This window comes from Manis javanica, chromosome 8 (genome assembly GCF_040802235.1).
Source record: "Manis javanica isolate MJ-LG chromosome 8, MJ_LKY, whole genome shotgun sequence".
Lineage (NCBI taxonomy): Eukaryota > Metazoa > Chordata > Mammalia > Pholidota > Manidae > Manis > Manis javanica.
Genome location: NC_133163.1, coordinates 2,476,867 through 2,488,700, shown reverse-complemented (window position 1 = coordinate 2,488,700; position 11,834 = coordinate 2,476,867). Strand labels below are relative to the sequence as shown.

General features: G+C 57.9%; 1 protein-coding gene and 1 long non-coding RNA gene across 2 annotated transcripts; one reads left to right on the top strand and one right to left on the bottom strand.

The window, feature by feature from the left end:
• Positions 1 to 6,353: 6,353 nt before the first annotated feature.
• On the bottom strand, positions 6,354 to 9,562 carry CKB (creatine kinase B). The gene is made up of 8 exons (XM_017641506.3): positions 9,427 to 9,562; positions 8,926 to 9,130; positions 8,578 to 8,732; positions 8,372 to 8,504; positions 7,907 to 8,078; positions 7,236 to 7,359; positions 6,823 to 7,012; positions 6,354 to 6,739 (listed from the first exon to the last, which is right to left on the bottom strand). The coding sequence occupies exons 2-8, from the start codon at positions 9,116 to 9,118 to the stop codon at positions 6,561 to 6,563; spliced, it is 1,146 nt and encodes a 381-aa protein (XP_017496995.1). The 5' UTR covers positions 9,119 to 9,130; positions 9,427 to 9,562; the 3' UTR covers positions 6,354 to 6,560.
• On the top strand, positions 9,104 to 10,999 carry LOC140850685 (uncharacterized). Its single transcript, XR_012133636.1, has 3 exons — positions 9,104 to 9,231; positions 9,696 to 9,860; positions 10,246 to 10,999. It is a non-coding gene; the product is annotated as an uncharacterized lncRNA (long non-coding RNA).
• The last annotated feature ends 835 nt before the right edge of the window (positions 11,000 to 11,834 follow it).

The following is an 11,834-nucleotide window of genomic DNA, read 5'->3' as shown; positions in this document are numbered from 1 at the left end:
TGTGCTTTTGCAGTTTCTAGCTCTCTCTACATCTCAGCCACTTAACCCGCCTCTAAGCGTTACTTTAAGCCAGCGTTCTAGAACCACGTCCCCCAAGTGGGAGGGACATCTCCTGTTGCTCACCAGAACTCCTCAGCTTCTGCTGGGGGGGCACTGGGCACTCAGGCAACCAGCGGGAGAGTCCGGCAGGCGCTGTGTTTCCCTGATGAGAGCAACTGCTCACACTGCCCTCGGGGTGCCTCCTACGCTTGAGGGCTTTAACTAGTCGAGGCTCAAGTATTTGAGGATAAAAACTGTTGACTCCCTGAGTCCCACTTCCCCGAGTTAAACTCCTCCAGTTCTTTTCAGGTGTCTCAGGATGAAATGTGAAGACGTCATCGTTCATGTGTTCATTCATCAGTGTGCAATGTGGGGATGCCGTTACCGGGGACCACCTACTCCAGAGGTGCCCCCTGCCAGGATGCTTCCTGTGTTGAGCTCTGGGAATCCAGAAATAAACAAGGTAAAACCTGAGGCTCACCTCTAGAAGCTTGGTCTCCCGGGGAGAGAAGCACAGACACAGTCTCAAAACTGCTGTGGCCAGGGTTCCATAAAGGGCACCCAAGCAGGCATCTGGTCCGGGTGGGGAGGTGAACAGAGCTGGCTGGCACAGCCTGAAGCAGCCCAAGCCAGCTTGGTGGAAGAGTGGTGTATGCAAAGGCAGGCACGGAGGGACTCATCCTGTCTGACTCAGGACATGTGACCAGCCGGTGAGCTGCCCAACAAGCTGTGTCTTGTCACCATCCCAGGAAAGTGTCTCAGACAATGCAGCTCTGTTCCATTAAGGGGACTGCGGTCCAATACGTCCTTAGGGAGTATCCTGGCAGGCTGCCACCAGACCAAGACAAACCTGGCTTCCCTGGGAAGCCATGCCTGGGGACAGAGAGAGGAAGCATCCTGGCAGGGGGCACCTGGGCTACTGGCGCCTTCCGGAGTGAGCTCTGCACTGACTTGCCTCTCTCTGTCAGGAGAGAGCTGCCAGCAGGCGTGGGGAGGTGTGAATACATTCTCAAAGCAGGCATGTTCTGCATGGAAGTAAGCTGGGAAGTGGGAGCATATGCAGTCATGTTCATTAATATGGCACCAGAAGTCCTGTTGTAGACAGTGCCCCCGAGGGCCATTTCCTGACGCCCGGAGCCAGCCGCTCCGCAGCTGTGAATGTGCTGCTCCCTCTACGGCTGCTCGGGCTACTCCCCACTCCGGACGGGTCCTCAGTCCAGCTCCTCGCTCTTCAGCACCTGCTCATCCGACAGCTGCTGCCTCTCAGCCCCAGCTCAGGGGGCCTCCCTCCTCTGCTGCCCTAGTACCTGTGTCCCTGGAACTGCTCCTTGCTTGAGCTCTGGAGAACCTGCTGGACTTGCCTCAGAGCTTGTCAAATGTCCACTCCGCCAGTCTGCAGTGGCTGGGATTCCTGTTACCCAGAAACCCCATGCCATACCTCCTCGGTCCCAACGCCACCAACTGTAGAGGGCACACTTGGCCGGTTGCATTTCCTCGTATCCTGTTGCTAATTAATTGAACCAGAACACTGGCCTGGGTTGGAGAAGCAAGATCAAGTTACCTTGTGTCCTCAAGCTGGGAGAGCAGAGGGGAGTAGTCAGCACCTCCATCCTCCCCTTTGGACTCCAGGAGGAAGGAGGAGGTGGCACCAGGTCCTCTGGCTTCCCTCCGCTCAGGCACTCGCTCTCTGAGAAAGGCACTGTAGGCGCAGTGCACGTGGCCCTTGTCCACAGGTGTGAGTGCCAGTCAATGCGTAAGGCAGTTGATGAGTCAAAAATATGTCAAGCCTGGATTTCTCATGATAGTGAATATTTTTTAAAAGTTCTGGTTGTTTTGCTAAGTTTTATATTTCTGGAATAACCCAGACCACCTGTGCAGCCCAGTTTAGGTGGGTTGGTATGAATGGGGCGTGACCTGAAGCCTGACCCCATGGTTGGTGTTCTTGAGAAAAAGTGGACAGCTGTATGACAAGGTTGAGTGACAGGAGACCCAGGAGAATTTCATTGAGGACTGAGGTCCTCAAAAAGAGGGGTTCAGGCAGGCAGGGAAGTCTTCCCTGGAGATCGCGCTCTGGGTGGGCAGGGCAGAGTGGAAAGCAGAGAGTAGACATGCAGAAGGGAGCCTCAGGTTACACCGAAACGGCAAATGAAGGCAAGTCTGAAGGTGTTGGCGGCACTGCTGTCGGTCTGGCCTGGCGTGTGCTGTCCTGAGCGCACACTGGCATTGGGGGTTCCCAAAGCCAGCTTGTGTTTCTGGAGCCACTAGTCTCAGTTCCAACTAAATTTCTGGACAGATTGACTTGCAAGCAGACTAGCATGCGCCAAGCCAGCCCCCAGTTGCAGTAGAGTTCGTGATTGATAGCAGAGGGTTCCAGCTCCCATTGCCAAGTCAGGAGTGCTTCTGACTGTGCCCAGGTGGCCTTGTTCTCACATCCCAAGGTGGCCACTGGAGCATTTTATCCCGATGGTTATGGCCACTGCGAGGGCATCTTGGAAATGTGCTCCTCTAGTTGGGAAGCTGCATGGCAGGCTCAAAGCCAGGGTTTTTAGAAAGCAGAAGGGGAGAGGCTGCTGGGAGACAAGCAGCCATCTGTACAGATTTGTCAGAAATACAAGGAATTGGAAGGAATACTTTCAGCTTTTCTGGGTCTTAAGGCTGATAATTTAAGTCCAGCCATGCCAGGCATGAAGTCCGATAAGCCTCCAACCCTGGGAAGGGCAAGAAAGTCAGTACTTACCACACCAAGCAGACCATCTTCTCTTGTCAGGACTTGTGAAACCAAGCAGACGATCTCTTTTGTGTGTCTGTGGCAAAACTGCCAGTTAAACAAAGACAGGGTTGGGGAGAAAAGGGGGTGTCCAGAGGCTGTGAGTGGACCCCAGCAGAAGGTGCCTAGTCAGACTTGGAACCTGGATTTTTGTCCAATTCACATGTGAAAAGCAACCTGCAACAATACCAAAAAAAAGCCTCACTTCTCCAAGCTGAAAAGATGCCTCTGCTCGGTGGAAATCTCAGAGCCAGAAAGGTGACTTCTTGCCAGTCAAAAACTGTTCCCCTCCGTTACCTGTGGGAAAGGAAATTAACTCAGAATCCATGTGAGTACAACAGGCAGCTCCAAATAGAAATGCAGAATAAGGTAACCTTCCAGGCTGCTCCACCCATCAGCTCCTGCTAAGCAAGCAGGTTCCACACGCTGGAAGTCTAGAATGTTCTGAGAAGCCAAAAAGCAGTGAAAGGAGACTAGGACTTGGAACAAGGTGGTCTCACTGGTGGCCCTGAGCTAGGGTGCTCCCCTCTCAGCCTCAGTCCCCCTGATCCAGGGGGTAGTGATGGGTTCATGCAGGACAAATAACAGTGGCAATGAAGTCCTGCTGCCTCAGGTCTCCCATGAACTTTTTTTTTTACACCACTTAAAAAAAAATTTTGTTTCAGCTTACATAAGTAATACATGTTCACTGTTGAACATTTTGGAAAATAAAGTATAAAGAAGGAAATCACCTGTTATCCCACCACCCACAGCTTGACTACTGTTCTCCGGGATTTTTCCATACATGTTCTGTGTGGGATCTCAGAGTACAAGCTGTTTTGTAACCTGCTTTTATACCTCAACTTTTTAAAGCATATCACATTTCCCCGAGTCTTTCACATTGTGTGGATGCCTGCCTGGCGCCTCATTGAGGGCTGTGCCCTGTTTTTTTTAACCAACCCTGTATTGTTGCAATCCTGACCAGTTCTCCCCTATTCTAAGTAATTATAGCTCTTCATTATTTCTGTAGGACACACAGGGATAGGGACAATTTGGGCCCCCAGGGAACATTTGGCAAAGTTGAGCCATTTTCTGTTGTTCAGAGAGGAGTGGGTAGGTAAAGCAGTGCTGCTAGAGGCCAGGATACAGTGTCCAGGGTGAGCCCCCCCCCCCAGAGTCACCCTGCCTGGAGGCGGTGGAGCTGCAATTTAGAAATCCTGCTGTGGGGTCATGTCCTAGCCAGGCCACAGCTGAGTTACAGATGTGAATGCTGTCTGGGCTGCTGACTGGTGTAGTCCACCCAAGGCAGTGAATCAAGAAAAGCGTGTTCCCTTGGTACAGTCATGCAGTAGGGCGTTTCTTAGACTTCCCATGTTTGTTATCTGAAGGAAAATTAAACTCACCTTGCTTGAAGGTCTCTGGAATCCAGAAGAAAGTGGGAGGTGGTACAGACTCTGGTCAGTAAGTCTAGGCACCCAGGAAGTGAGTGTACAGTAAGCCCTCCCTGTCCCAAAGAGTGAGCACAGCTTTCAAGAGTGTGCAACACAACGAGATAGACGGGAAGGAAGAGTGAGGTGAAGGCAGTTACGGGCAGAAAACATGACCAGAGAGCAGCAGTGGATTCAAAACAGGTGTAGGTCCTGGCCCCTGGAAGGCGCTGCCCACGGTCACTGCAGAGTGTGCTTGCTTGACCAGGTTCCTGAGGGGCTCAGGTGCTGTGCATGCAGTCCACTGAGCAAGGACAGTGGAGCCAGGCCTTTGAGGAGCCAGGGGAGGGCACTTTCCGACCTCAAAATTAGTCCGGAGCTGGGCCCTCCTGGATGACGTGTCTAGAGGCCTCCGCAGGGTGACAAGGTTTCAGTTCATTTGGCATGACCTTAGATAGTGTGCCATTCTGACAGTCCAGACGTTGGAAAGCAGGGGCCTCCTGACCAGGGACCCTCATGTGCCTGCTCACACCTCAGTGGGGTAGGGACAGTTGCCCATCCAGCCTGTGCCCCAAGGCTTGGTCCAAGGTGGGGTAAAGGGCCTTTGGCAGGAGGGAGTATGGGCCAAAGCCCCAGGGTGAGTGCAGACAGGCCAGGAACCCCACTGGCCCGTGTGCTGTCTCTGCAACCTCAATGGTAATGACACAGCAAGATCAGACTGCTCCAGGTCTAGCCAGGAAAGGCTTCCCCCAGCTCCTGCTGTCCCAAAGGGTCACCTTCCTGTTTGCCCCCTCCCACTACTGGCCAGAGGATACTGAAGCTGAAGAGGGGGAGCCCTGCCTGATGCATGCCCCAGCTGGACCCAAAAGATGGGTGCAGAGACCCCTTCCCCACCAGCCTTGTGCACCTGGAGGCCTGCCCATATCATGCCCAGCCCACCCAGGTATCCACTCACCCAACTGCTGGGCCCGTGCCCCTCCTCGGGCAAGGCTCCTGAGAGCTCTCAGCCTGGACACACCTGAATGGGTCCCTCAGACCCAGCCCTGCCATGGAGGCAAATGCCAGGATGCACCTGCTTCCACCGTACTGCCGTGCCCCAACCTCCTTGTCCTGGGCCCCTGTCTGGTTTGACAAGCTGCCCCTGGACATGAAAGTCCACAACCTTTAGTGGACGCTATTGTCCAGCCCAGGATGCTAAAGGCATGGAGGCCATGCCTGGCTTCTCCCTGTTGCTGGGTAACCTCAGAAAGGTAAGGCTTGCCCAACGGAAGCGAGAGGAGTTGGGGTGCCCCAGACCCTGGTAGGGTGGAGAGTGGGAGGATACAGGCAGCCCTGACTGGCAGGAGACAATGCTCAGGAGCTGGAGAAGGAAGCTCAGAGCAGACGCCTCACTGGCCAACCGCCTGTCTCCCATCCACTCCCCAAACCCTGGTGGAGCCCCTCAGAGGACCCACTACGGTGAGATGGGAGCGAGACCAGTCGGGGACAGCAGCAGCTAGGGAAACCAAGGATACCACCTTAATGGCTCCACCCCACTCATGCCCAGGAGGGGACCTACCGCCAGAGTCCAAGGGGCTGGGATACCTGAGGGTCCTAGAGAGGAGACTGCAAAGAGGAGGTCCAAAGGGGCCCCAGGATTTCCTATAAAGGACTGTCCAGCCTAAGTGGGAGCTGGGAGGAAATTGAGGGTTGAGAAGGTCATTTTGCAGCTTGAGTAGGTGGAGAGGCAGCAGGGAGGGACTGGGCTATGGAGGGTTTTAGGGGGTGAGACAGGAAAGGTATCCACACCCCCACCCTCCTCCACACATCCACACCTCCCCCATGTTGCAGGACAGGGCTGAGCAAAGTGCCAGGCTCCATCCAGGCTGTGATGCTTTTAGAGGCCTGAATTGGGTCTCTGTCTCCCGAGATCTCCTCCTCCTGGTCCCTCCCCATCAGCCCACCCCAGGCCTGCCAAAGCCAAACAGACAGGATGGCAAAGGGCTAGGACTGGGTGGGCACAGCAGGGGGACTGCCTCCGGACCACTGTCCTGTCTTACAGAAAGTGAAGCAGTCATGGCATACCCAGGACTCAGGTTCCCCATAGCCTGGCTGGTGGGCCCCAAGGCTGTCCTGGAAAGGGGAAACACCACTCACTCAGGGCAGGCTAAAACCCTAGTTTATTTCAGCATCAGCAATATCTTAGCCATCACAAAAATAAACTCTACCAAGGGTGACAGAAGTCTCTACAGCGAGGCTAAGGGCTCAGCTGCCAGGCAGCAGACATCAGGGGTGCATGGTGGGCATCGCCCAGGCAATAAGTTAGGAAGCATTAGGGCTGGTGGTGTGGCCGAGTGTGGGCCAGGTCTTCACTTCTGAGCAGGCATGAGGTCATCAATGCCCTGACCCTGTTCCAGCCGCTGCTCCATCTCAATGAGCAGCTTCACACCGTCCACCACCATCTGCACCAGTTCCACCTCCGAGAAGCCCAAGCGGTCTGCATTGGAGATGTCGAAGACCCCGCCCACGGCAGCTGTGTCCACACCGCCTGGGGAGACAGCCAGGTCAGAAAGGGCTGGGCAGGGGCTGCCCCAGGGGGAGAAGACTACCTGCTGCCCCCACTCAACTCACCTGTGCCTCGCTTCTGAAGTCGCAGCCGCTTGAGTGCCTCCGGGAACTTCTCGTGCTTGCCCAGGTGGGGCAGCTTGATGTGCACACCCGCCCTCAGCCCTGTGCCTAGGTTGGATGGGCAGGTGAGGATGTAGCCCAGGTGAGGGTTCCACATGAACTCGTAGTTCTTAGACTTGAAGAGTGTTTCAATCTGGAGGTGAAGGTATGAGGGGGAGGCCTGAATGAGTGCCCCTCTCCCAAGGGGCCAGCTGGGGCCTGGGAGCCCCCTGGCAGGGCCCTGTGGTGACAGACCTGGGCTCCCTGGGAGGGAATGACAGGCACCCATATCCCTGAGTTCTGGGGCCTCGCCCTGTCCCACCCCTGGCACCAAGCCCAACCCTGCCAGCCCAGGTTGGGGGTGACCAGGGCCTGACCTGGGTGAGGCCATTGCAGAAGCGGGTGAACACCTCCTTCATGTTGCCCCCCTTCTGCATAGAGATGACCCGTAGGTGGTCCTCCTCATTGATCCACACCAGGAAGGTCTTATTGTCATTGTGCCTGGGGAAGGGGCACAGTCAAGCCTTCTCCCTGAAATGTGGTCTCAGGGCACATCTAGGGGAAAAAACTCCAGAGGGTCCCCAGGCACAATGAGGGCAGGACAAGGAGACCTGGACACCGGAGTAGGCAGTGCCCTGAGCTGTGCCCCAGCCTCCCAGTCCTGTGCAGTGTGGCCCGGTGTGGGGGAGGGGAGGGGTCCCCACCAAGGAGGGAAGGATCAGGGGCAACTAGGAGAGTGTCTCCCTCACTCCCTCACAGGCAACAGGGACAGGAGGCTACCTACACCCCACCCCACCCCAAGGAAGCATCTGCGTCATCGGCACCAAGCAGAGTCCCCATGGGAAGCACGTGAGAAAGCGCAAACAAGAAGCTCCAGCTCCCAGGACGGGAGAGGAGCCACCATCCCGCGAGAGCGGCCTCCACCCGCCAAAGCCCCACCGCAAGGTCACCTGCCCGGAGTTGGAGGGGTACCAATCCTGTCCCAGGAACCGGCCCCTCCCCTCTTCTTCCTCGGCCTCAGGGGGAGGGGAGAGGGAGGGGCACCCACCAGATGCCCCGGGCATCGGGCCAATCGCGGGCCATGCCCGAGGCCAGCAGCAGGGGCGACACGGGCTTGTCGAAGAGGAAGTGGTCGTCGATAAGCTGCTGCTGCTCCGCCTCGGTCATGCTCTTGAGAGCGTAGTACCTGCCGGCTAGGTCGCCGTCCAGGCTGGATAGGGCTGCGGGGGGCGCGCTCAGGACTCGCGGTCGGCCGTGCCCCGCACCCCCCATCGTGGCGCAGCCCCCAACCCCTACGCCCGCCCAGCTTCTAGGGAAAAGTCCACAAGGACCCGGCGGCCATCCGATGCGGTGACCCAGGCCGCGTAGGTGCGGTACGGACCCGCCCTCCGGGAAACCGGACCCGCACGCAGATAAGAGCGTACGGCTGCGGTGGTGGCTCGGGTGACTGGTAAACTCGGACGGGGTCGTGGAATGGGGACGGGGAGGGGCGCCCGGCCGGCCCGACCCCTACCTTCCACAGCGAGCTTCTCGATGGCGCGGCGCTCCCCGCGGCTGCAGTGCGGAGGGAGGCAGAAGCCGCGGATGCTGCGGCCGGTGCGCACCCGCGAGCTCAGCACGTAGTTGGGGTCCAGGTCGTCACCGCCCTGGGGGCCGAGCGGGGATGAGCGCCGGGAGACCCCTCCCCAGCCCGTCCTGCCGCCCTGGGCCGCCGCGCACCTGCAGGTTGTCAGGATTGAGGTCGGTTTTGTGTTCGTCGCAGGGCTTGTAGCCGCCGTGCCTGTCCTCGATAATGGGGTCAAAGAGCTCCTTGAACACGTCGTACGAGTCCTCGTCGCCTGCCACGCAGCCCACGGTCAGGATATAGGGATGGCCTGGGGGCGCGGAATGGGGACAGTGACGTCACCTCCAGGTCTAAGCCAGCAGTTTAGGACCCTGCGGCGGCGCCTGGGAAGGGGGCGCCGGGACTACAGCCCCAAGGTGGGTGTCGGTACGCTTTTCCCTTGCACCGCGGGTGACTTTCACATAAGGCGCCGGCACCCTGACCCCGGGACTGGGGGCGCGTACCTGGGTTGTCCACTCCAGTCTGTATGGCGTCGTCCACCGTGAAGCCGCTCGGCGTGCTCTTGGCGCGCAGCTCCGCGTACAGCTCGGGGGTCAGCACTTTGGCCATGTGGTTGTTGTGACCGCTCAGGTCGGGGAACTCGTCCTCGGCGGGGAAGCGCAGCTTCAGCGCGTTGTGGCTGTTGGAGAAAGGCATGGCGGCGGCGGGCTGCGGAAAGACGCGGGGATCAGCGGAGACCCAGTGCAGCGGGCCTCCCGGGCCCTGCAAACTACCGAGGGCCCGGGCCCCGGTCACCCCGACAGGCCAAGGTCAGCAAGGTCCGCCGCGGCCCAGAGGGGTGCCTGCACCTCCCAGGACCCTCTGCCCAGCTAGCGCGCGCGCTTCAGGCAGCGGGCCCCCCGTACCCCAAATGCGTGACGCCACCGTCCCCGCGCCCCCTCCCTGCTCAGAGTCCCCGCCCCAGCGCCCAGCGCGGCGGGGCACCTGCCCTCGGGCCCACTCACCGGGCGGCCGGACAGGAGCGGGATAGCTAGGTTATTCGGCAGCTCCGGCGCGGCGCAGGCGAACAGCGGCCGCTCCGAGCTCCCGTGGCTCTTAAGGGGCGCTACGCGGGCCGCCCATTGGCCGCTATTTATAGCCCATTCATTCCATTGGCCCATGCTACGGGGTGGTGTTCTCCGCTTTGTCCGTCGCCGGCAGCCCCCGACAGCCCCCTCCCCCACCACCCCCCGGCCGCCCACCCTGGCTGTTCCCTCGCCGGGACCCCGCGCAGCCTGTCTATCCAGCCCGAGGCCTTCCTGGGATCCCGAAACCGGAACCTAAGATCTCTGAACATCCTGGAGTCCCCCTATCCCCCACCTCCGGGCGGGAAACTGAGGCAGGAGAGCCACCGGGCACTTGAGGACAGTCGGGTTCATCTGCACCCCTGCCTTTCCGCGTAAGGCCAGTCTCCACGGTGGTCGTGGCTAGGGGCCAGGCGAGGGCGTCCCGGGCTTCTGCAGCAGATACTGCCTGCCCCCTCACCCCGCCCCGTTTGAGCTGGCCCCGGGCCGCCGACCTTCCTCAAGGTGCCCGCAGGCATCTCCCGGGTGATCGTGGTGCAGAGCGAGGGCGCGCGGGAGGCGCAGTCTGGCTGCGGCCCAGTCTGGCGGCACCCCGCGATTCCTCGACCTTGGGCAAGTCCCTGGGCTCTGGGGGATTCGAGCCAAGACCCCCAGGCCCAGCCCCTCCTGGAAGATGCGGGAACACTGTGGCCCCGAGGGGCGCTGGGGGACTGCACAGTATCAGAGTATCCAGATCCCAGCCCTGCATCTTCTCCGCAGGGCACAGGTTCGCTCCGACCCGCATCCTCAAAAGGCAGTCCCCAGACACCCTCGGCGAAGACGGGAGGAAACGCTAACAATAAGTATCTGTGAGACCTTTTTTTTTTAAAGCAACTTACTAAAATCGGAATCATGCAAATTAAAACAACAATGAAAATACATTCCACTGCCTCCCATCGCACCCAGATTGGCAAAAGTGCAAAAGATGTTAAAGACTGACACCAGCCAGTGTTGGCTATGGGTTGGAATGTGCTACATCCTTTTTGGAAAGTAATTTGGCAATATCTATTAAAATTAAAAATGTTTGTACTCCATGACCCAGCAGTCCCACTTCTAGGAATCCGGTCTATAGAAAGGACTGTCGTTTGTAGTTTGTAGAGAGATGTGTAGTCTGTAAAACCACGCAAACAAGCCTGGATATAACTCGATGCCCATCAGTTGGGGACTGGTAGGGGCAGGAATACGTCCCCAGTGTGGAATAGTGCAGCTATTAAAAAGAGTGAGTTGGAACTTGTGTGGTTAATATCCATCACATGTTGTTTCCTAAATAAAGCAAGAAAAAGAGGAAACTCTTATCTATGTGCATATTTCAACAAAACCCTCCAGGACTGCACAGTGAGCTCCATGGGCAACAAGATGAATATTGCGCTGCTGAAGGGAAGCCTGGCGGGGGGGCACATGGCAAGCGGACTGCCACCAGAGATGGGCGCCCTGGGGACAGGGGCCCAGGGAGGAATTCCAGTGTGTCTGCTTCCGAAGGCACTGGAGCAGACCCAAAGAACTGGCAAGTCTGCTCACCTCCGCTTCGGTGCACGTCAAAGGGCGTGGAGCTTGCCTGGCGGTCCTTGTGGTCACTCCTGAAAGGATTCCTGCCTCTTGGCTTGCTCTCCTGGGCGTGCTTCGACCTGTTCACAGTCAACGTTTTCTCAGACCCATAAAACAAACTGAGGTAAAAAGGCAAATACCCAGGCTGGCCAGACAGCAGGTGTCCCTTAAGCCTGGAATGCCTGCACTCTGTCCCCTGCAGCCTGTCCCCAGTTTTAGAACTATCTACAGTGGCCCTCCCCTCCCCCAAAGGCCCGATGGGCTCAGGTTTCGGTTTCTAGAGAGTTGCTAGCCCTGGAGGCCCACTTGGCTTTCAGACCCCAAGAGGTGGGGTGGAGGCAAGCTGGGCTTCCTCTTTATCTTCAGACTCTGCAGCCTCTCAGAAGGCTGTCCCTCCCCCACTCTCAGGCAACCAAGGTCCTGACCCTCTGTTGGAGGTGGGCGAAGGGAAGGACCCCTGCTCCTCTCTCCCTCCATAAGCAAGGTCCACACTGGTAAGGAGAGGTTCAGAGGCTTGGGGCTGCTTTGGGCTGCCTTGCCCAGGGACAGGGCCTGGTAATGCTCCTGCCTGGGACTCCAGCAATCTTCAGACTTCAGATGTGATTTTCCCCATTTTGCAGATAAGCAAAAAGATGAGAAGGTGGGTGACAGAGAGTCCAGGTGAGATGCCCAGCAATCTCTCAGTGATCCTGGGTGCCTGGCCCTGGGTTTAACCTGATTCAGGGTCCACCCTGGGGACCCCCAGTAAGCCAAACCTAGGCTGG

Bases quoted from the DNA above. Each gene is read 5' to 3' on its own strand.
- CKB (XM_017641506.3), bottom strand. From the start codon at position 9,118: ATGCCTTTCTCCAACAGCCACAACGCGCTGAAGCTGCGCTTCCCCGCC. The intron at 8,079-8,371 runs GTAGGGGTCGGG...CGCCCCCCGCAG, and splicing joins CGAGAAGCTCGCTGTGGAAG to CCCTATCCAGCCTGGACGGC. The intron at 7,360-7,906 runs GTGGGTGCCCCT...CCCCTTCCCCAG, and splicing joins CCCGATGCCCGGGGCATCTG to GCACAATGACAATAAGACCT.